Genomic DNA, 24,238 nt, shown 5'->3' with positions numbered 1-24,238 from the left:
GAACGAGTCATTTAATTTTCCTTCTTATCTATTAGGCCTTACTGTCCCCATCTGTAAAATGGACACACCACCAGCACCTACTCAGACAGAGGCTGTGAGGATCAGAAGAGGCAACAGAAATGGGTGTCAGGAGCCTTGAACACAGCAAGTGCCCAGTAACACGACAGCTATTCTTATCGTCGTTGTCATTTCAGAGTCGAATACAGCATAGTCCCAGGCCTCAGAAAAGCTGGGTCCAGTGAGGGGGACAGTGTAAACAACAATTATAATCATGTGACAAGACTGAAACAGACAGTAGGAACACAAACAGCTAGTGACACTCCTGGGGACAGTGGGGAGGGCTGCTCTTTTTGCCTCTGAAGCCTGCTGGCCTGTCTCCCTACCTCCAACCCCGGAAGACCAGCACTTTCTCAGAGGCAGGGGCTGGCGCACACCCACTCATCTGCCTTCCTCCCCCCATCCCAGTGAACTGTGAAATCCTCTCCAGGCCCCTGAGGCGCGGAGGTCTTTCTCCCTCATCCACTTCCCCTGGGGCCCCGGCAGCATCCCTGCCTCTCAGCTAATCCCCACAATCCCAGACTGGAGCGCAGGCCAGTCCAGACTTCCCTACCCACCAGAGGAGGGATTGGCAAGGAGATCGGGTTGGGGGAGAGGTAGCGTCTGGATTTCCGGATGGCGAACTTCTCTGTGGGTAGAGATTTCCCGGCAATCTTGAGCTTCAAGCCTGGCACGGCTCTGCAAAAGAGATGAGGAGGATGGGGAGAGGGTGAGAAAAAGCTAGAGAAGACTGGGAGTCCCCAGCCTCTGCTTGGCCCCTCTCTGAGCCTCAGTTTCCCCATCTGCATGAGTGCTGGACTCATAGCCTGTGGCTATGGCCATATGTCACAGGCCTTGTCCCAAGACCTGACCACTTCCTGTGGCTTGACAAGGGGCTCCTTCACACCAGCTGGCAGAGGTGAGAATGTATCCAAACATCCCCAGTCTTCCTAATTGTCTCTCCTCCACTCGAGAGCCTCATTTCCGGAGGGCCCAGCAGAAGTCTGACCCCAATTTCACAGGGGAGACCAACACCCGGGGAAAGGGCAGGACCTGCCCAAAACCACACAGTTCAAAGCCTCCATTAACTCTTGCCACGTGGCTGTGGCCTCCTCAGCTGTTTCCAAAGGCAGAGTAAAGTGCAGCATGCAGCAGGCGAGCCTCACATCTGGGGCCTCACCACCCAGCTCTGTCCCACCCTCCAATTCCTGCCACAGTCCCCAGCTCCAGCTGTGACCCTCAGGCCTGAGCCGTCCAGGCCCAGGAAACAGCTGGACCAGTTGTGAGGTCTCCCACCAGACATCCCCTGCTTATTTACTGTGGAACCACTCTGAGCCTCAGTTCTCTCATCTCTAAAACCTTCACAGGTTTTCTGCAAGCGTTATAAGAGATGGAGAAATGGAGGCAGTCAGTCAATGATAAACACCCTATGACTGTGACAGAGTAGCCCAGGAAGCTCGAGTCACCTCCAGTTCCGGGTCTGCAAGTTGGGGCGAGCCCTCACCACAACCGGAGGAAGGCCCTGGGCTCCGTCCTCAACCCGCCCAGGCTGAGCCTGCCCTTCCCCTTCACAGAATGCAGACACAGCAGCGCAGATGGGAATAAAAACAGCCACCATTTAGTGGCTCCAGGCCCTATGCCAGGCTCTTTAAATATGTTCTCTATTTGATTCTCAAAACAACCCTGCAAGGTAGAGGCGGTTAGTCCCATTTTACAGACGCTGAAATTGTCCAAGGTGACCCAGCGAAGCAACAGAAGAGGCTGGATTTAATACTGATTATTGGATTCCAACTCGGGCTCTCTACTGTGCTTCTCTGAGTGAATCAGGTTAACTCGGCAGAAGGGAGGGACCCCTCTCCGGACCTCAGTGTCCACACTTGTCCTATTGACCAGACGACAGAGGCTCAATGGGAAGGATGTTAACCACTGTTGCAGAAGCAAACCCCTGAGCAGATTCAGAGGGCTCCAACAAGGAGCGGAGGAGGTGAGGGAAGGAACGCCGGCCCCGTGGGGTGCTCCTGGGGGAGGGTCAGGGAGCTCAGGGCCAGGGGAGACGACAAGCCCACCGCCTCCCTCCAGGTGCCCACAGCTCAGGATGGCTGTGGGCAGAGCCTGGCTGAGGCCTAGGACGGGGCTGAAACAGTAGGACCCACCTAAACAACTCCACTTCGTCATCCCCAAACGGCTTGCAGTCTTCCTTCCCAAACATGCTGAGGTAGGCGGCCTTCATGTAGATGTAGGTGGCCTGTGCAAGGCAGAGCAAGTCAGCGGTGACGGCCCGCCCTCCGCCGCAGCCCCGGCCTGCCACAGATGCCGCATTCGGACCTCAGTATGGCCCAGCAGAGCAGCTAACATTATCCCCAAGCCCCGGGGGAGACATCGAGGGTGAGGCAGCCTGGGGACTTGAACTGGAAATTAAACCCAGGGTGGGTCCAGGGCAGCTACCCTCTTCACTGTGAAGCAGCAGAAAGACCCAAACCATAGTGGATGTGCAGGACGGCGACACAAGGACAGGGCAGCAAGGGCTTCTGGGAAACAACTACTCCAGACAGGGCCCGTGAAGGCCAATGAGAAGATTCACAGAGACCCAAGAAAGGACCTTCCAGCACGGGGAACAGCCTGAACAAAGCCAGCGAGGAGCAGAGATGTGAGTAAGTAAGATAAAATGAGTAGTATAAAGCATGAGATGCGTAAAAGGAGAGGTGTGAGGCCAGGACAGCACACAGGGCCCTGGGTCAGGGCTCAGCTCAGGGTCTCTCGGTGGAACTGCCTTACTAAGTGTCAGGCACTTTACATACATCACCTCACTTGACCCCAGAGACAATGCCAGAAAGGAATCCATACCCCACCTCTGCTTCCTGGGACCGCAGAGCCGCCAGGGGCAGAGCTGGGCATGACCCCAGGTTTGTGCGGCTTCAAGCCAGGTCCTCGCCCACTGGATCCACAGCCACCCCTGACAGGTAAGGCGTGGCCGTGCAGAGACCACCCGGCCTCGCTCCGCACCCGCCCCCCACCCCCTGCAGTTCCATCCTGAAAGCCGCGCCCCTGCCCCATGAGTTCCAGCGAGGAGCTTGGCTCTGTGCTGCCCTCCAGTGGCCGAGCCTTGAACTACAGCTCTGCCTCCTAGAGGTGCTGCCAAGGAACTACTGCCTGCCTGTAGCCAAGAAAGAAGTGTACCGGGTGGAGGAGAAGCAGGAGCAGGACATCCTGGAGTCTGGTCTCTGCAGAAGGCGGAACGCAGCTCCACCTGGCAGCCCCACCCCTGCTGGCGCCCAGGGCCACTCTCAGTTCTACTCTGCCCTCAGCACCTCAGCCTGCCCTTCACAAAATGAGGAAAAGCCGGTCTTTGCAGGGTGTGGTGGGCAGAATCTCCCCTTGCTGAAACCTGTTCTCCATCCCATCTTCAACCTCCTGGTGTCATCCTTGCCTTCTCCCTCTTCCGCCCTGGCGCTGAGTCACCAAGGCCTCATGATTTTACCTCCTATCCAGCTCCTGAATCCCACTGGCCATGCCCTCTCTCTCTCCTCCATGACCGCACCAGCCTCCACACCGTCTCCCTGCCCCAGGCCACCAGGGATGTCTTCCTGCTGTCCTAGTCCATGAGGTCTCCTGCAGATCCCCCCCGCTCCCCCTCCTGCCCCCTGTAAGCCATTTCCCACACCACCATCACTCTGATCTCTTTAAGTCACACGCCGTCAGTCCCTCCCCAAAATCTTCTCATGACAGCACACCACACTTGGGATAAAAGCCAAACTCCGTGTCGTGAGGTCATGAGACCCTGTCCCATCTCTCCCAGTTTCCTCTCCAGCGACACTCCTACAGTCTCCCCCTCACTCACATCACTCTAGCCACACTCCTGTTTCTAGTATACCTCAAACGCTCTCACCTTCAGCTCCCCCTCCCCGCCCTCGCATCTACAGCGCCCTCTGCTCTTCACTGAGATACCCACATGGTTGCTCCTCACTTCATTCTGGTGTTTCTCAGGCCTCCCTTGACCCCCCTGCACCCTCACGGGAACCTGACACTGTACTTACTGACATCTATTTCTTTGGGTGTTTCTTGTCTCTCTTCCCACTAGAACATGAGCCTCGAGATGGGGTCTTTGCTTTGTCCGCTGTTGTATGTCCTGGCCTAGAACAGGACCTGGCACATGGGGTTGTCCAGTAACCGTGGGAGGGCTTATTTCTAAAGCACAGATCTAAGCCACAAGCATCAAGGGCTCCCCCACCGTCAGACTGAAGCGCAAACAGCCACTCAGGGCCCTCATGACCTGCTTTCTCGCTCCTCTGCTGCCATTTCTTCTCCATCACTCCTTCAACTCACCCCAGGCCGTTGCCTGTGCTGTCCCTCTGCCTGGGATGCCACCGTCCCTTCTCTGCCAGGCTCATCCACTGGCTTCTACTAAGAGCCTTCTCCTGCTCCCCTCTGACAGCTCCCCCCACTGAGTCACTAGGAGTTAGGGTGGGTGCAGTGACCTAGAGTTGTGAGAGCCATGGAGTCCAAGTTATCGAGGGATGTTATGGGGCCACACTGATGGAAAACAGCAGCCAATTCCCCTGGTGGAAGTCTTGTCTCCCAGGGTTATCTGCCTGTTTGCCCCTTGATTCCACACATTTATTTTGCTGGCTTATTCTACCAGGGTCTGCGCAGTCAAACAGTCCTTGTCCTCCAGAAGCTAACAGTGAGTGGCTTAGAGGAGGAAGGGTCCCTCTGCAGGCCCCCTGCACCCCCACCCACAAATCGTGCTCCCTGGAGACGCAACCTCTTGGCAGCACCCCAGCCTTGCCCTGCTGTTCTCTCAGACTAGGGTGTCCTTTCACTGCCTCCCAACTCCTCCTTCAAGACTCAGTTCAGAAGTCTCCTCTTCCAGAAGCCTTCCTTGTCCTCTTGGCTGGGCTGCCTCCGAGCTTCCCTTCAGTTCCCCCTCTACAGCACTGAGCACAGCTGTCACCACCTTGTTTCTGGCCATCTCAAGCTGCAAGTACTGGGGGAAAATGAAGGCTCCACAGTGACAAGTGGGGATAGTCCAGGCAGAGAGGGATGCTGTGCAGAGGGCCGGAGCATATGGCAATGGCCACAGGCCAAGTCCCTAGAGCTGGAAGTTGGCGGACCCTATGGAGGCCAAGTGCTAGAGATTAGGAATGAACGAGGCCCCAGATCTCGGGGGCTCAGCCTGCCTTTCACAGGAAACCCTTCTGAGGAAAGCGTTGCAGCAAGAGAGGCTGACCTCCCCAAGGTCACACAGCAAGCTGGAGACTGAGCTGACCCACAGCCAGGCTTCCTGACACCTGGGAGGCCTGGCACCCCTCTACTTCTCCCAGCAGCTGTGCAGCCAGCCCAGGCTTCTTCCTGTGCAGGTGGACCTGCTGCCTGCCTCACTCCACAGGAAGGCTTCTAGGTCACTTTCATTCAGAATGGCTCTCCCTGAGGCTGCGTTCTTGTTGGGAGTGGAAGGTGATGACAAATGGACGCCGGGCCCAGAGCGGCTGGGCCCGAGGCAGAGCCTTCAACAGCAGGGTGGTCTCAAGGCAAGCCAGCCCTCCTCAGGAGGACCTGAGAAGCAAGGGAAAAGCAGAGGCCATCGAGTCACACAGATCTGTGTCTGTCACCGACAGCTGTGTGGGCCAGGAAGTCACATACCCTCTTTTAGCCTCAGCGTCCCTCACACGCCTGATGGAGATAATAATTTCCACCTCACTGGGTATAGCGTGGAGGAAACGGCAAGTGCTGGGCACACAGCTCAGCAAAAGCTGCTCCTCCCCGAGCCCTGCGGGCCCCAGACCCAGAGAATTTCCTTTCAGTTTGGTCTCTAGCAGGGATACTGGAAAAGGACTTCCATGCGGGGGCGGGGGGGGGGGGGGTTGGGGGGCATGGCACGAGAAATATGGACTAGATAGGGATGACATGTGCCCACTCAGATCATTTCTACGGGCTGCCTGGAGTGTAGTATGGAGAAGGCTTCTAAGGTCACAGGCGGGCTACGGGAAAGAGTACCAGGCCTGATCAGCACATCTGCTGTGGGCAAGGGAAAATGGCATTGAGACATATGTGCTATGTATTTGCCAATACCAGATTAGATGCTTTCTGATGATCTGGATGATTCTAAGGCTCATGGTTCAGAATTCTGTACTATCATTACTACGATGATATGACTAATTCTTATTTCACGACTTCCCATGATGTTCTAAGTTTTCAGCTACGATAGGCACCTGTTTTGCTTGGTTTTGCCTACATGGCATCTCTTTAATGCCCCCCCCCCGCCCCCCGCTGCCAACACTTCTTCTGGGGACATCACCTCATTTTTCTTCTGGGGATCCACCCCTCTCCTACTCCTAATCCTTGAGGAATCTTCCCACCCTCTGTTTCCAGGCACTGACATGCAATCTATGCCACACCAATGAGACTCCACTATGGGGCTTTGGTTGAAACCAAAAGAAGATGTGAGTTAGGGGCAGGCAGCCCATGGCCACCCCGCCTTTTCCATGGAGAGAACCTCCCTACACAACAAAGATGCCGTAGAGGAGAGCACAGCCACAGATAGAAAACCAAGCTCAGATGATTTAATTTGAATTCCTAGATCCAGCCCTACCTGAAGCCAGATGTGCCTAGAATTTTCAGTTATATGAACCAATGAGCCTCTTGTGTTTTAGATCTGCATAGTCCAACATGGTAGCCATTAGCCCTACGTGACTTAAAATTTAAATGTTAATTAAAATTAAATAAAATTTAAAACATCCAGTTTCCCAGTTGCACTAGGCACATTTCAAGTGCTCAGTGTACACATCTGGCTGGTGGCTACCACACTGGACGGTGCAGAAATAAAACATTTCCACCATAACAGGAAGTTCTGTGGACAGCACTCACCTAGACAGTGTGAGCCACGTTGCTGACCTTTGTGACTTAAAATCTCGACTAACACATTGTAGTCATAAAGTTTCTCTTTGGTTCCTTCCGGCCCTGAGTCCTATTAGAATTTGTGGTTCTTTTTAAATTCCTGCTGAGACATCTGTGTCCCGTTAGGGCCAGTTAGACTGGCCAGGGTCTAGGGGCTTGTGGCCAGTCTGGGTTGGCCAGGTCCCTCAAACACACGGGGTCAGCCCACCTTGGACCAGGAGTTCTCCTTGCTGAGCAGGTCGGCGTACAGGTAGGCCATCTTCCACTGGCCCTTGTAGGTGAAGCACCACATCAGCTCCCAGTAGCACATGTGGTGGAACTGCTTCCAGTGCTGCTGGGCCTCACAGCACTCCTCGAACCGCTGGATGGCCTGTGGGCACCTGCTGATCAGCCTCGGTGGGTGCCCCCCACCCCGGCCCCTGCCCAACCCCACAGCAGGTCCAGCCTCCTCCAGCGCATAGTGGTCCAAGCCCTGTGCCAGGCTCAGGGGGCAGGGGTGCAACAGTGGGGAAACGAGGATCTGGCCTCCGATCCTTGTTCTGCCCCAGGTCTTACATGACCTTAGGCCCGGTTACTGCCCCTCTCTGGGACCCTAGTCTTTCAGCACAAAATGAAAGGACAGGATTGAGCTATAATGGAGGGACAATAGGCAGTAGAAACTGTTCATATTAAAGTGATATGATAATGTCTATGCCTCAGAGCAAACCCCAAAAGTTCCAGTAGCCCCCACGAAGGGACCAGGACCTGGAGCATCTGTCCTGCTGCCCGAGGAAGCACAGCCAGGGCCAGCTGGAGACCCCTGAACTCCACGCGGTCAAGTCTGTCCTGGGCCCCGGCCGCCTGCTGGGGATGCTGCCAGGACCCTGACCCTCCCCTCCCGCAGCCCTTCGGTGGCTGCTCCCACCTCGGGAGTCCAGACTCCCTAGCCAGGCCCTCAGGGGGCCAGCCTCCCCAGGGCACCACCACTCCGTTCGCCAGGTTCCGGCCTTTCAGCACACCCCCAACAAGTGGGTCTTCCTACCTCACTGCCTCCCTTGAGGACCTCCCTCTCCAGGAAGGTGGCCTGCTCACCACAAATGCTTCCTCCTCCTGTCTTCCCACACTCTCAGCAGGAGGTGCCTCTCCCGCCCCTGCTCTCTTGCTGGTTCTCACTCGGGGCCCTCCCCCGAGTCTGCCTTGTCCCTGAGTATGTCTGCGAGTGTCTTCCTGCTGACCTGGGGACCCCAAGGGTCTCCAGCACCAGCCCAGACCCCCGTTACTCACTGCGTCAACATTGCCTTTAATGGCTTCAATCCGCCCTGCAAAGAACAGGAAGATGGCGCCCTGCAATGACAGGCATGTCGTCCGCAGGGGTCCACCGGGCACTGGGCCACGGGGGTCCACAGGGCAGGTGGGCCATGAGGGTCCACAGGGCACTGGGCCACGGGGATCCAGAGGGCGCTGGGCCACGGGGGTCTGGTAGGAAGGGGGCTCACCTTAGGGTATCGCTTCAGGTAGGGCTTCAGGAGCTTCTCTGCCTCCTCGATGTTAACATTCCCGGTGCCTGAAGGCGGCAGGGGGACAACACACGTCACCACACCGGCCCGTGATCCTCCCAGCAACCTACCAGGGGCTTCTCAGGGGCTCCCCTTCCCCCTCTGTGAAATAATCCTCCCATCTCCAGGGGCATATGAGGCACCAGTTTCATCCCCAGCATACCACAGGGCTCACTAACCAAGAGCCCATGCCCACCAAGGCTGGGCCAGGGACCCCAAAGGCCAGCCTGCCTACAGCGTCCTCACACCCTCCAAAAGGTGGGCAAGCCCATCCCCATTTCACAGACGAGAAAACTGAGGTTGGAACCCGGTCACACCGTGAGGAAGCGAGCGGTCAGAAAGCCAGGCCCCAGGACAGCTGATGCGCATCTGTTGTGTCTCGTCTCAGTGCCCCATCCCCAGTCCGGGGCCGAGGAGGGTCTGCAGCCCCTCGCCATCTCACCCTTGCCCTCAGGGCCAGCCCAACCCCAGAGGCCCCAGCACTCGGCCCGGGCGCCCCTACCCAGCACGAAGGTGAGGAAGGTGTGGTAGCAGAGCAGCAGCATGACGCAGAGCACGGCGCGGAAGCTGTGGCCCGCGGCACCCTCCTCCAGCTGCAGCAGCCCGTAGTCCTGCGGAAAGAGGGGACCGGCTGAGGCCAGCGGGGCCTGAGTGCCCCGGGGCCCACCCTGGGACCCAGCAAGCGGCAGGGCCTGGGAGGTCACTGGGCAGCTGTGAGGACAATGCTGCTGGAGCAGAGGCAGGAGAGCGCTGGACTCCAGGTAGCACCCGCCCCCCTCCCCCACTACCCTGCCCCTCCCACTCCCCCCACAGGGTGGGCACTGAGGCCCTGAGCAGCCCCACATCTGATGGGGGAAGAGGAAAGAAAAGCTGGCAGAGAATCCTAACCACAGGCTCAGGGTACAGATGGGGCCACGAGGACTGCAGTCTGGGAAGGCTTCCTGGAGGAGGATGCTCCAGAGCCTGGCAGGGGAGGAGCAAGAGGCCAGACCCCACTTGTATCAGGGCCTGCAGTCTCTGCCCCTCTCTCTGTCCTCCAGGGCGTTCGTGCGCTTCCTCATAGACAGATCTGACCTGCCTCACCCCGGCCTCAAGCCCTCCACAGCTCCCTGCCTGCAGGACAGAATCAAAGCTGCGGCTGCTGCTGGAGGTCCCCCACTCTGGCCTCGCCGCCCTCTTCCTGCCACAGGCCACACTGTCCCACCTCTGGGCCTTTCTCGTGCTCTTCTCTCCTGTCATCATCCTGAAATCCTACTCACAACCAGGGGCCTTCCTGGGAAAGCAAAAGCGAACGGGGCCCCCGGAGCCTTGGGCCGGCATCTCCTGGGAACGGCGCTGGGCCATGGGCTGCAGACAGCAGCCAGGATTTCACAGGGCCACGGACAGGCGCGAGGCAGAGTGCCAAGTGAGCGTCTCCCCTTCTCAGCTCTCCATCCGTCCTTGTGACGGTGTCCAGGAGCGAGCCTCGGCCCTGGGCGGGTACGCTCTGAGCTCCCCTCCTCGGCCTCAGCAGACCGCACGGTCCGGCCGGGCCCTCCTCAGACCCCTGTGGCCTCACAGGGTCATTGTGAGGGTGGGTGCTTACCACGCCAAATAACAGGGTTTCCGCATAGCAACGTTTCCTTTAAGTATCTCTAAGTAAAAAATATGAGCCGCTTTTGAGAAAAATAATACATTAATAACAACAAAGAGGTCGGTGGACATGGCAAAAATCAGGAAGGGCCAGAGAAAGTCCAAGTTTGAAAAACTGATCTGATCTAAAAAAAAAAATGCCCCTTGTTTTACTGAAGAGAGGCCCAGAGGAGGGCGGGATGTGCTCAGAGTCACAGGGAAAAGGGGACGAGGCTGCACTGACCTAGGGCACCTGACTTCCAGGCCAATGCTCCTTCCACCACACTGGGCCTCCTCCTCCAGGGAGCCCTCCCGGATCTGCTACCTGCTGCTCAGGTTCCTGCCCTCAGTAAAGCCTCTGGGGGCTTGAGTCCTCTGGTTTCTACCCTCGAGGTCTGATGCACAGTAGGGCTTCCCTTGGGCATCTCTCAGCCCAGAACATGGTCCCAGGGGAAGGGACTTGCTCAAGGTCTTCCTGACACCTGTCAGGCTCAGAAACATGATCCCAGGCCATCGCACAGAGTCGTCCTTCACACCCATCCTTACCCTAGAGCCTCACCCCCCTGTGAGAGGCCAGGTGGGGATTACCAGCCCCCTTTGACTGCAGAGGAGCCGGAGATCCAGAGAGGTTTGGGCCTTGTCCAGGGCCACACACCAAGGGGGGCTGGGGCAGTACTGGCACTGAGGCCCCGCAGCCCCTCAGCCCCACTCTGTCAGCCAAGTACCAGTCCTGGGGCTGAGCAAGTCGGGGGCCCCAGAAGGCAGGTGGTACCTTATTTCCTGAAAACCCTACGAACTCCAGCAGCCGCAGGATCCTAGTAGGAAGCATGGACAGCGTCTGCAGAAACAGAGGCGGGTGGGCACGGGAAGGGTCAGGGGCTGCCCTCCCACTCCCCAAACCTTCCGAGTCCTGGGAGGAGCCAGGGGTGCAGGCCCTGCCTCTGGAATGTCCACAAGGAGGCCCTGGGTTTCCTGGAAAGCCAACTTCCCCGGATAGAGAGGCACCACCGTGTGACAGTTAGGAACAGACTGCATCTACATCCTCGTCTCACCACTCGCAGCTGGGTCACCTTGGGCGAGTTACATATGCCCTCTATGCCTCAGTTTCCTCGTGTGCAGAATGGGAAGAACAATAGCGCCCTCCTCACAGGGGTGCTGCGCGGATGGATCAGATGACCGTAGGTGAAGCACATACGGGCCTGCACGCAACCGTTAGCGGCTGTTAAAGTACACTGAATCCCAGGGCCTCCGGCACTGCGTCTGACCCTCAGAACAGTCCTGCAAAGAAGGGATTACCGCCCCTTTCGAAAGCTGGGGAAAGAGAGGCACCGATAAGTGACAGGATACATCCAAGGCCGCCAGCTTATCAAACGTGGAGATAGTTCTTGACCCCAGGACTGTGGGGCTATGACCTGCTAAAGCATCCCACGCACCTTGCAGCTTGTATCTCTCAGCACCTGGGCCAGGATCACTGTTCCCATTTTACAAACGAGGAAACCGCAACCCAGAGTGGGGTAGGGACCCCCAACCCAGGGCCTGCTCTTCGAACAGGCTTTGTCTAGAGGGGAGAGAGGCACTCCCTGCTACACACACTTCCGGAGAGGTCCCTGGCCACCAGGGCCAGGAGTCTAATCATCCAGGAGCAGCCCCAGCTCTTCTGAGCCTCCCCGCCTCAGCCCACAGTGCTCCCTCCACCTGGAATGCCCTGGCCCCCTGGCAAACTTCCCCCACCCATGGGTCCTCCTAGATCCAGCCTCAAATACTCTCCCCTCCATGAAACCTTCCCCAACTCCCCCAGGGCAGTGGCTCTGTTCCCTGGTGGTCATCCGCTGTCTCCAGGCCTGTCTCCTTCCTGGCCACTGGTCAATGTTTAACCACCAGCTCTCCAGGGGACGGGCCCTGGTTTATTGCGTTTGTCAATTTCTGGTGCTATAGATACTGCCACCATGGTGGATTTCAACCTTTCCACCTGAGCTGGGAAAGAATGCATCGAAGGGATCCCGGAGGCAGCGCCAGCACCCATCGCCAACCCCACCCCGGCTGTGATCCCCCCAGGCTGGCGACACGTCTGCTTCATCACTGGGTCCCAGGGCAGCACAAGGCCCAGTACAGCATCCCAGCAGAGACCGTGGGTAGGGCAGGGACATGCAGGGGCCCAGACACTGCGGACAGGGGGAGGGGCACTCCCACTCACCAGGTTGAAGGCTCCCACACCGAGCTTCACCCCTCCTTCAAAGTGCCTGTGGTTCTCTCCCTTGCAGTACTGGGAGGACTGCACGAGGTTGTCCAGCTCCCTACAGAGGGAGGCAAAGTCCTGCCTCAGGTACACAGTGAGGGCTGGATCCCTTTCCAGCTGGGGCCTAAGGTTACCCCTGACTCCCAGCTGATCTCAGAACCCACTGGTGGTAGAATTATAGCGGTTCTGGTGAGCCAGAGAGCTGATACTCGAGGAAAACATAACCTCATCTCCCACCATAATAACACGTTCCTTGCCCCTGAATTTCAGCCATATCGGCCCCAGTGCACCTGCCTTGTCCAGCGTCTAGGACTTGCTCATGCTCTGCATTCTGTCTAGAACAGTTTCTCAACCTGGGCACTGCTGACATTTTAGGCTGGATGACTGTTCGGGTGCGAGTGTTGTCCTGCGCATCACAGGATGTTTAGCAGTCCCTGGCCTCCACCCACTAGATGCCAGGAGCAACCTCCCCCCAGGTGTGGCAACCAACGTCTCCAGACATTGCCAAATGCCTCACGGGGGCAAAATGCCCCTCGCTGAGAACCACTGGGCTAACTCCAACACCCCCTCCGCCTTCCTGGGGTCTCTTGGTTGGAACCCAACCCTATTTCTCCTGGTCACCAACTGCGCAGAGCCCATATTCCAGCCCTCCCAGGGCAGGAGAGAGGCTCCGTCCGGGCCCATGAGCATCCAGAGGGCTTTCAATCAGCAAACACAGACTGAGGCCTCTCTGTGCCAGGCACTGGGGACAGCAGGGTGCAAAGCCACCACGCTGCTGTCCTCACAACTCTCCCACTCTAGGGGATGGAGCCCTTTGAGTTCTGTGAGGGTGAGGAGGGCCTCAAAGGACAGGAACCCTGGGGCCTGACCTAGTCTTGGGTCCAGGGAAGGCTTCTCTGAGGAGCTGACATTTGAGCTGAAATCTGAGGGATGCGGAGGGCTTAGCCTGGTGCAGAAAGAGTGTTCCTGGCAGAGAAAACAGCATGTCCAAAGGCCCTGAAGCAGGAATGAGCTTGGTATGTTTGAAGAACTGAGGAAAGGTCCAAATGTCTGAGGCAGAGGGGGTTGGAGGTGTGGCCAGGTGGGCAGGGAGAGCTCCCAGAAATGACTCGGCGATGACCAGGGACTTTATCCTAAGACGAAGAGGAGCCCCATTGGCAGGGGGTGACCTGACAAGGTTTGTGCTCTGGAAACATTACTCTGGCAGGTGGTGGAGAGACTGGAGGGGCCAGAACATTTGTCTGGTTGCCTGGCACAATTCCAGCACAGACCCACGAGGTAATGTGGTGCCCATATACTGCACGGTGTGGTATACCCCAGCAATGCCTTGAAATCAAACTTGCAATGTCTCTGCAGGGAAGTAGTTACTTGAAATGGGGAAAATGATGATGATAAATAGTCTCAAGTCAATTCAGGTCAACTTTTAACGGAAAATTAGTTTTAATGCCAAACTTGGAGGAAAAACATGAGGTTTCAGAGCTTTTTTTGATTTTGGAAGTGTAGATAAGGATTGTAGCACCATGTTGGGTAAGGTACTCTGGACTGAGTCCTCATTCTTTCATCCATAAACACAGGCTATGCCTGGCCCACTGCTAAGATGGCACGGAAATGATCTGGCCCTTGGGGAGCTCCCAGGTAGGGGAGTGGGTGTGTGTGTGGACACTATCCCTGTGTACTGGAGGGGTCGAGGAAGGCTTCATGGGGAAAGTGGAATTTGGACAGGGCCTTAAGGGATATGTAGGAGTTTGGTGGCTATTCTCAAAATTACTGTTTTTGTGTCTTTCCCACCCCCATCCCCCACCAGCACAGACCAAGCTGTTTATGCAGATTCTGTGTCTTATTTTCCCCTAGCTCAGGGTCAGGCACAGAGTAAGCACTCAGGGGAAACAAATGAACAGATAGACCCAGAAAACCAGGGGAATAATATTCCAGAAAACTGAGGTCCCAAGGGTGCAGAAATCTGAGATCACACAGCATTCTAGGCTTCCTGTCTCTAGCCAGTGCTTTCTACCTCCCACAGAGCAGCCTGAGGGGCACAGGGTGGTGGATGCTGTGGCCCCAGGCGCCCCCCGGCTGGCCCCACTCACTTGTAGGTCTGGTAGCTGTTGCGAACTTTGATGCCACCCTTGATGAAGCTCACCATATTCTCATCCTGCAGGAGGAAGAGATGCTAAGAGCCGGGCCTAGAGGTAGCCACAGGCCTGAGAAGGATCCCACAAGGCTCTGGTACCGCCTGCCCCTCCCCAGGCCCAGCTCTATGAGGGGCCCTGCTGGGGATGGGGTCAGAGGTCAGCCAAACCAGGCTCCCTGCCCCTGGGACTTGAGATGAGGGTCTTGCTTGCCAAACAAGACCAAAACGCCCATGGCTCGACCATAATCCCCCTCTACAGCCTCACATGTACACATACCATGTGCTTGCAGAAGGGCCTGGAGGAGACACTCCCACACACTCCCAGTGATTCACGGTGCCTCCCCCAGTGGAGGAACAGTGGGAAAGGAAGAGGATGCTCATGCTTGGGCTGTTTGTGTTTTTCGTTTTTTTGTGTTTTTTTTTTTTGAGGAAGATTAGCCCTGAGCTAACTACTGCCAGTCCTCCTCTTTTTTGCTGAGGAAGCCCGGCCCTGAGCTAACATCGTGCCCATCTTCCTCTACTTTATACATGGGACGCCTACCACAGCATGGCTTCTGCCAAGCGGTGCCATGTCCGCACCTGGGATCCGAACCGGTGAACCCCGGGCTGCCGAGAAGCGGAACGCACGAACTTAACCACTGTGCCACCAGGCCGGCCCTACCTGTGTTTTTTTACAACAAGTAGCTATTTACCACATTTGTAATTTAAAGCACCCATACCTCCAGCCCGCCCAGCGGTTCCACTCCTGGGTGCACACCCAAGAGAAACGGATGAACATGGGCTGCAGAAGTCACCCTCAAGAATGTTCACAGCAGCACTGTGCGTCGCAGCCAAGCACCAGAAACAGCCCAGATGCCCCTCAGCAGGAGAACAGATGACTACACTGGTATAGTCACAGAAGGGCACATTACACAGCCACAAGGCTGGGGGAAGAAAGCGAGTCCCACACAGCTTGAGGCCTTAAGAAGCTCGAAGCCAACGAAAACATAGCAATATGCTGCTCATACATGAATAGGAAGCCGAGAAACCTATTTTTCAAAAATAAGGTGGAAAGTGAGAAACAAACGCTAGCAGCAGCAGTGGCCCCTGGGAAGGCAGGCAGGCACAGGGTGGAGGAGCCCAGGGGGCGAGGAGAATTGTTCTCTGGTTGGGTGTGGAGTTCCCGGGCGTTTGTTCATTTATTATGCATAATAATAAAGGAAACGAACAAAAGGCCATCATGGTGCAATTATTACGGTGATCCTAATGAAGAATTTGGATTAATCGAATTCTAATCACCTGAGATCCAAAAAGATAGAAAAGTAGCTAACAAAAATAAACAGCACCCTGAGAATAGAATTTATATGTGCCTCTTCACCCCAATACACATATTTACATGATTATACATTATAATTATAGCCCGGGCTTTTTGGTAAAATCACGAGGTGATGGTTCTCATCATTACCTCTGTGTGGTGAGGAGCTTGGGCTCCAAGTTGACCAGACCTGGGTTCAAATCCCAGCTCTGCCATTGGCCAACCACTTGACCCTGGGAAGGTGGCTCCTCCCACCTAGGGAGGAGGCCTGTGAGGTGAAGATTACATAATGTACGTAAATGCATGTAAAAACCAACAAGCTATGTGTGTAAGGTATGTAAAAACTACACAGGGTAACAGATGCACAAAGCCTAGTCCGGCGTAGGTGCCATAAGTCAGCCTTCTGAATGAATCAAGTGTACAGCGGGCTTTGTGACAATGCCTGTCACCCACACAACCCTCAGTGGGAAAGAGAAGCCCTGAGGGGGGAGTGCATCCTGGTAGTACACGGGAACGCGTGTGCTCAGTGTGGAGCGGGTACAGCCCATCCCCTCCGCCCCTGAGCCTGGTCAGGGCCAGGAGTGTTGGGGCGACTGAGCCCCAGTCCTTGGCTGAACCACACGGGGGCTGATCATGGCTGCTACAGACTCTTCTGGCTTAGACATGGTGATGGATCTCCTGAAACCCCCAGGCTGCCTGTGCAGGTCGAGGGTTCCTACCTGCAGGAAGGTCAGTGCTGCCCTCTGCAGCAGACATTCTGCGTAGCACACCTCCGCGTGGATTTCCTCTGCAGGGAGAAGACCAAAGCCCTGTGGCCTCACGGGACTCCCAGCAGGAGGCTTGGGCCAAGTCCTCCACGCCCACCTCCCAAAAGGCAAATGGAACATGAGTCAGCCCCCTCCCTTCCTCCTCCCCCTTCCCTTCTCACCCAGCTCTGGGAATGTCATTGCACTCACCACTGTCCCGGGTTAGCTTACGTTTCCCCCCAGTCTTCCACCTGGTTCCCCCACTCCACCACCCAGAATGTCAGCACAGGGCCCTAGGCCTGCCTCTCTTGTTCTCCAAGCATCACTGTATGTGCTGTATACCAACACCCCACAGTGCTGGGCAAGGAGAAGGTGCTGGGTCGAATGGATGAAAAAGAAGATCCTGATCAAAGCCACGGTGTGGGACTCAGGAAAGGAAAACCAACACAGCCTGGGGAATCGGAAGACTTCTAGAACAAAGCGCATTTGAGTTTGGGCTGTGAGTTGAGAAAGGACTGGAAGGATGAGGCAGAAAGAGTTTTCTAGACAAAGACCCAGGAGAGCCAAACAACACAGATGCTGGGGACAGCTGAGTCAGGGAAGGTTGAAACGGGGGTGACATGGTGGAGAGAGATTTAGGGGGCAGGGAGAGATGAGGGGAGGCAGAGGTCTGTTTGCAAAGGGCCTTGAACACTGATGGAGGATTGTAGGTTTGGTCCTATGGGCAGCAGGGAGCCATGCAAGGTTTGATGAAGGGAGTGGCACCATCATATGCCTGCTTTCATGCGGGAACCCTCAAGGGCTCTGGAGGTGGGGAAGGCCACCCACCCCTGCAGTGAAGAGCCCCCCATGGCTCATGGTTGGCTGCCGTTACCTCCCGGACTGCCACATGTGGCCACGGCACAAAGATGCCAGCCAGGCTCTGGCAGCGCAGACCTGCTCTCCTGCTGCCTTCAGCTCTCATCCCAGGGTGTCAGCCTCTAAAGCCACATTCCCCTCTGGGCACACCACGAGACCACCATGATAATCAAGCCAGTGGACCTAAGCCCACACACAATTCTAAGCCCTCCCCAGCCTGAGGAGCAACGTGCACAGGACATGTGACAGCATTTTCTTTCCCCAACTTCCAGGTCCTGGAGAGGTAACGTGATCAGGACAGTGAGTCTTGCCTGCTCCCCTCTCACCCGAGCGACACTCCTCAAAAGGCCACAGGTCTGACCCACCCATGTCCCAGCATCTAGGCCAGGGCCCAGCCTGCTTGGCAATGACTGGGAAGATAACCGCCCCTTCCTGCCCCTCCCTGGGCCTGGACCCAGGCTGCCTGGGGTCGCTGGGGCGGAGAGGACATCCTGAATGCCACACCTTCCGTGAACTGGTCCAGAGTGGGGCGGTGCACCAGGTTGCTGAAGGAGTCTGTTACAGAGGACTTCCTCCGGTGCCTGAAAAAGAAAAGGGGGCCTCAAGTCACTCAGTGAGGGGGAGCCAGGGGCCCAGGCGGGCTCGGACTGCGTCTCCTGCCCCTCCCAAAGGACTCACACCCACTCAACTGCCTCCCCCAAATCCAGGCTTTGTCACACCTCTGCCCCTACCGTTGCCTCACTTAGAGGCCCCTTCCTTCCTTCCTCCCTCTCTTCTGGCCAGTTCCTAGTCACCCTTCAGGACCCAGCTCCAGCATCGCCTCCTCCAGGAAGCTTTCCCGTTCCTCCAGCTCGACCCCTATGACCTGGGACCTTCCCTGCATAAGGCTGGGGTGTCACTGTCTGTGCCCATCTCCCCATCGGAGGGGCCGGGGTCTGATGACTCCCCGGGTGGCCAGAGCCCAGCACAGGGCCCGGCCTCAGGCAGGCATGAGAGTGTGCCCAGTGAATGACAACTCCACCTGTGCATGAACATTGAGGGTCTATTCGTTTGCTCATTCAAGCAGTTAATGTGCACCCAACACCGGTTATGCACCAGGCCCTGTGACTGGTGTCTTCATTCAGTCCCCACAACAACCCTATCATCACACCCACTTTACAGATGAGGAAAGTTGAGTCCAGAGAGGGACTTGCCCAAGGTCAGAGTTATTACGTGACAGAGCCAGAATTCGTCTCCTCCCAATCAGGCCTGGCCCCTGGGAGCTGCTCACTGACTGGCTCAGACAACAAGGCTCCTGAGGCAGTCCTGACAGGAACAGTTCTTGGCACTTGGGGCCACGTCCTCTTAGCCAAAAGGAGCAGCACTAATAGTGGCATTTCAGGCACTGGGATAGGCGTAGGTGACAGAAGGATGGGTCTCACAACTCCTCATCACTGCCCGCCCCACAGCCCCGACCTCTGACACAGCGACTGCGCCTCCTTCATCATGTTGCCAGCAAGCAGGATGTCCTGAGGGTCAAAGGTCATCATGGCCTGCATTTCCAGGATGGTGGCATACGTCAGCGAGTGGTACATGCTCTCCTTGGTTCTGCCAGAGAGAAGGGACATGAGAGCGCCAACTCCTAGGACTCCAGAGGCAGCTGAGCCTGTGCTGGTCACCTACCATGCCCTCCCCCATCCTGCACGGCGGGACAGAGGTGTAGAGAGGGGAAGGGACTCGCCCAAGGTCTGACCCTTCCACTGCTGCTCGCATCCCAGTTCCTCCCCTTCCTGCTGAGAGGCCCTAAGTGACTTTCCAAATCTGAGCCTCAGTGTCTCATCTGTTCCAGAGAGACAGCAGCAGCAAGACTGCTGTGAGGACTCAAACAGGGAGCAGCAATGTGTGGGTCTGAGGCCAGACTCCCCTGTGCCCAGGGCCTGCCTCTCGCCTTCTGCCCCACCTCCCACAGGCTGAGCCTAAGTCCCGTCTGTGGGAGCTCATCTATCCTCTAGCCTCCCCCTGGGCCTGCCCCATCCTTGGTCCCTGGACCTCACTGGCCTCGCCACCTCCTGCCTCTCTCATGCCATCATCTGATCACGTTGCTCTGGTTAAGCCCTCCAGTGGCTTATGAGATGAGGCTCGGCCGCGAGGCTCCACACGATAAGCCCTGCCCACCTCTGCAGTCCAGCCCTCTTGGCACTTCCACTTCTGCCCCATGATCTGGTCACATTCAAGACTGTACCTCTAACCACACAGAAACACACACGCTCTCCTCAAGAAAATCCCACACTTTCCCTCCTCCGGGCCTTTACCTATGCTGTTCCCTCAGCTTGAAATGCCCTTCCCTACCCCACATCCACTGACTCATCTGTCAAAGCCTTCAAATGCCTCAAAAGCCACTGGGAATCCAGGGCTCCCTCTCAGAGAGCACGTGTCTACGACTGAGGCACAAATCACGCTGTATTTATACTAGCAGAGGCTCAGCTCTCTCTCCAGACCGTCAGCACCTCAAGGACAGAGCTTGTGTGGGACTCATCTCTGTCCTCAGCGCCAGTGGGACAGGGCTGGGTCAGATGGCCTCAGGGAGCCCTCCCCTCCTACCTCCCTGCCCTCCACAGCCCCAGACCCATCAACTGGGTGTGTAGGGGAGGGGCATTTCATCTAACACATGGAGAGTGCAGCAGGCAAGGAGAGATGGGAACAACCCCCGTCCCTCTCTGTACTTGGGGAAGCCACGAGTCTGGGCCTTGATTTATGCTTCTGCAAAATGGGGACAGTAAAGCTACCCTTGTCTGTGTAGGACTGGCTGGGATTCCCAATGGCTGGCACACAGTAGGTGCTGGAGCATTTTCCACCCCCTTCCCGACGCTCCCTCGTTAATTATTTAAAAAACTCCTCAGCACCAGGCTGATGCTGGGAGCTTCAGGGGAGACAGAGTTCCTAAGCAAGGTTTATAGATGGTTCTATTGTAAAACCACATGACACTACCCATGTGCCTGCCTTTCTCATTCATAAAACACCTGTAAATTAAGGTGCTTTTTTACTTCTGGGTGATACTATCCTTGGGAGGCAAAGGTTTTTGAAGGAAACCAAAGGCTGGCGCACCCCTCCCAGCCCTGGTAGCTATCAGGACACCTCCCAGGTCTTTGCTAGAACTGTTTAATCTGAGGGCAGTGGCTTGTGGAAAGGAGGCCATGGAACTCAGAGTCCCTCAGACACAGGCTGGAATCTCGGCGTGGCCAGTTACCAGCTGTGTGATCCTGTGAGTCCTGTCCCCTCGCTGAGTCTCAAGTTTCTCCTCTGTAAAATGGATACAATAACGCTTCTCTCCCAGGACTGTGGGGGGCTTAAGTAGGATGCCCAGCCAGGGCCACATCACCGATGCTCAATAAATGTGAGTCCCTCCACGTCCTGCCGGGGTCAAGGGTTACTGCTCTGGATAAAAACTTTCTCCTTGAGGAGGGGTTTCCCAGGCGGCACAGGACCCACTCCGCAGGTAATCCCCTCCCCACAGGCCTCTCCAGCTCTCAGGCCCCTGCCTCTTTCCTCCCTTCCCAGCCCAGACCCAAGGCCGGGACTCTGCCTGAGCTACCCAGCCCCACCTGCTGAGCCCAGTGCATGCTGGGCCCAGAAAGAGGGACAGCCCCGCCTAGGCTGCTGGCAGGCAAAGCGGAATTTCTAGTTTGAGGGCAAAGGCCCTGACATGGCACCTGCAGCTGGGAATCTTGGCCTCTCCCTGCCCCACCCCCTGGAAGCCCCCCAACTATGGTGTGGACTGGGATTCTGGGCACACAGGTACGACAAACCCCCAGACCTCAAACACCCCAAGTTTAGTTTGCACTCCACAAAGTTCTTGTTTGCACATATAGCATCCAGACCCCTGGCAGCTCCCTTCACCTCTGAGCTAGACGGAGCTCTGGGACCTGATGCCCACTTCCTGGGCCCAGACCAGCGGTCCAGATGGAGAGGGAAGTAGAAGAGCAGGGTATCGGCACCAAGGACTCCTTGGCCACCTGGAGGTCAGCCGAGTCCAGTGGGCTCCGGCCCTTCCCTCCTCTGCCAGCAGCCAAGGCTCAGGCCCTCAGTGGCTACTTGTCAGCCATCCTTGACCCCACCATCTGGGCCTCCTGACTCTGACCCAACTCCCCCTTCTCCTTCCTGGGGACCCCCACTCCCAGTCCCAGCCAAAGGCCTCAGTTCCCGAGGACCTCTCTGGGTGAGGCTGCTCTAGGCTGGAAGGCTTTCCTTCATCCGCATGGAACTGCCCACCCCACTTCCCGGTCCTCTCAGACCCCACCTCACTGCCCTCCTCTCCAGCCCAAGTACCTTGCAGGGGACCCATATCCCCAGTCCACCTTCCTTGACCCTGCCCTCTCCCTTCTGGGACCTGCCTCAGCTCTCCCCATTCCAGCTAGGCTGTGTGTCTCTCTTCCTGAAATATACTAGACCCTCATTCCCTGCCAGGCCTTTGCATAGGCTGCTCCTCTGCCTAGAAATGCCCTCTCCATCTGGCTGACTCCTTCTCATCCAGCCTATCTCAGCTTAAAGGTCACTTCCTCCGGGAAGCCTTCCAGAGCTGGCTTCACGGTTGTGTGATCTCTGCAGTTACACAGGGCCCCATGTCTAAAAAGGCCCCATGCTTGGTTTAATGCTCTGCTGTTGGAGTCTTGAAATCCTTACTAATTTTTGAACAAAGGACCTCATGTTTTCATGCAATGCACCCGGGAAATTACGTGGCTGGTCCTAAAGCCTTCCTGACCCACCCCTTCCCAGGAGCTGGGGTTCCTGTATAACTCTCCGCACCACCCTTATTGCTTGTTTCGCAGTTTCCAAGGAACCGAGAACAGCCACATCTTGCTCAGTGCTGCAGCCCCAGCACCCTCACACCGCCAGGCACACAAGGACACTCAGGAGGTGGCGGTGAATGAACCCGCGACAGGTGCCCACCACGGATCCCAACATGACCCCCTCATCGTCCCACGGAATGGCTCTGCTTCTGGAGTCAGATGATCCCACTCCCCCTCCCACCCACCCTCCCACTCTCTCCCTTATCACTCCCTCTGCCCCATCCCCCTCTCCAGCCTGGCCTCCTTTCCTGACCTCCCAACTTAACTTCCTCATACCAGCCACGCTCTTGTCAAAATATTCACTGCTGAGCTTCCAACCTCCTGCTGCCCCAGATTAGGAGCCCTGGGCCCAGGAGCCAGCCACTGTCCACTTTCTCCGCGCTGCCACTGAGCAAGGCTGGAGGAAGCCGCCAGCCGCACAGACAGGCACACACTGAGCAGGGGCGACCAACCTTGGCCAGGCCCGTCATGCTGCTCAGAAACTTCTCCCCAGTCCCTGTCGTCCCCCACACACACCAGCCTGGCCCCTCACTCTCAGCAGGGGCCTTTGCATCCACCCCACCCCCTCCCCCACCGCCTCGACACACTGTTCTACCTCCTTCATGCCTGGGGAGGCCTCCCATTCCAGGTAAACTCCTCTGCCTGCCTGAGATCCAAGACGCCGAGGAGGCAGAGCGCGGATGGCAGAGCTGGGTGGGCCTGGATTTGAATCCCAGCTCTGCGGCTTACTAACCATGACCATTTTTTAATCAAGGAAAACGAATGGAGCAGCTACCATGTTCCAGAGACAGCACTCATGGACAGACATAGCATGAAGTAAAATAAACTAGAAGCTACTCAAAGAAGTGACAACTAGAAAGCAAATATTGAGGGTGGGGGGGAGGGGAGCTTGGCAAGCCCGGTTACTCCCTGGAGCTGGAGGGGGGCAAACTATGGATAAGAATTAATGAGACACTGTGTGTACTGCGAGGAGCAAGAATGAAAGAGGACCCCAGCACTTCTGAAGATGCAATGGCTACGAGTGGGGAGGGGAGGCCATTTCTTAGCAAGAATTATTTCCTCTAGACCAGTAGTTCTTAATAGAGAGGGCAGGTATTTTTTTACTGCCCATCCCACCCCCAACATTTGGCAATTTCTGGAAACATTTTTTGGTTGTCATAAGGTGGGGTGGGGAGTATGCTAATGAAATCTACTGCTTGAGGGGAAAGCTCTTAAACTCAAAAAGAAAGGAAAGCTCTTGTTCTGGAAGGGGCAGGGGTTAAGACAAAGAGAAGCTTCACTGCCTTAAGTGTGAGATAAAAGGCAGCCTCAGGGGGAGACCGGTCTCTCTGCGCTGCCTCCTTCAGAGCAAGCGTTTCTTCTCAGGGGTCTGAGCTGCAGGACTCCTGGTAGAGCGCCCCCATGAGGTGAGGGAGGGTGAGGCAGCCTCTCAACCAGGAAGGGCCTGGGGGAGAGGGAAGGAGGCTAGAGGGGAAAGGGTGTGGGAGGGGGGTAAGGGGGACGAGGCAGGTGGCCAGGTAGAGCCCATTTAGGGACAGGTGATGACCAGGAGGGAAGCGGAGCCAGGTAGCCTTCCAAAGACACTGGGAGGGGAACCCGGATGTTCAATGAGGGAGCAGGATGGGGCTCAGCCTGCCTCAGACGTGGCCACACTTGCTGCAGACCTGGCCCTGCCCCACCTCAAGCCCAGATCCCCTCAGAGGGTAGGGATGAGACGTGGGGACTGCTGCTGGAGGGACTGTTGTAAGACTCATGATCATCACGCCCTGGAACCCCATCCCTCCAGAAGCTGGGCCACTGACCCCAGACAGGAGAATGGTGGGTCAGTCAAGTCTAGAGAAACTGAACAGCCCAGGCTTGGGGAAAGCAGTCCCCCGCCTCAGCATCTGCTTTCCCCTGGGGCGTGGGGGAACCAGGTGTGGCAGAGGCCAACCTAGAGCTGAAAAGAGGGGATTAGGCAAGTAGGCAGCAGACATCATTAGACCCCTGGCCCCTCAACCCTACCCCAATCCCAGAATTCAGACAGCCAGGGGTTCTCCGTCCAGGCTTAGGAGCAGAGGATTCTGCCCCA

General features: G+C 56.6%; 1 protein-coding gene across 11 annotated transcripts in view; it reads right to left on the bottom strand.

The window, feature by feature from the left end:
• TTC39A (tetratricopeptide repeat domain 39A) overlaps positions 1 to 24,238 on the bottom strand; it is a 51,094-nt gene that overhangs the window by 5,204 nt on the left and 21,652 nt on the right. For 10 of the 11 annotated variants that reach the window (XR_011537368.1, XM_008519630.2, XM_008519635.2 and 7 more), the window contains exons 3-14: positions 18,797 to 18,928; positions 17,846 to 17,922; positions 16,457 to 16,524; positions 14,400 to 14,464; positions 12,271 to 12,370; positions 10,849 to 10,914; positions 8,968 to 9,076; positions 8,406 to 8,473; positions 8,194 to 8,253; positions 7,139 to 7,300; positions 2,190 to 2,281; positions 615 to 735 (exon numbers count right to left, since the gene is read on the bottom strand). Coding sequence is in view for 10 of the 11 variants with exons in the window: in XM_008519630.2 (XP_008517852.1) it covers positions 615 to 735; positions 2,190 to 2,281; positions 7,139 to 7,300; positions 8,194 to 8,253; positions 8,406 to 8,473; positions 8,968 to 9,076; positions 10,849 to 10,914; positions 12,271 to 12,370; positions 14,400 to 14,464; positions 16,457 to 16,524; positions 17,846 to 17,922; positions 18,797 to 18,928 (1,120 nt within the window). In the remaining variant the exon portion in view is untranslated. Of the gene's footprint in view, positions 1 to 85; positions 230 to 614; positions 736 to 2,189; positions 2,282 to 7,138; positions 7,301 to 8,193; positions 8,254 to 8,405; positions 8,474 to 8,967; positions 9,077 to 10,848; positions 10,915 to 12,270; positions 12,371 to 14,399; positions 14,465 to 16,456; positions 16,525 to 17,845; positions 17,923 to 18,796; positions 18,929 to 24,238 lie in introns of those variants that run through there. The other variant, XM_070609684.1, reaches the window with a different exon arrangement.

Source organism: Equus przewalskii, chromosome 2, assembly GCF_037783145.1.
Source record: "Equus przewalskii isolate Varuska chromosome 2, EquPr2, whole genome shotgun sequence".
NCBI lineage: Eukaryota > Metazoa > Chordata > Mammalia > Perissodactyla > Equidae > Equus > Equus przewalskii.
This window is presented reverse-complemented; position numbering and strand designations above follow the sequence as displayed.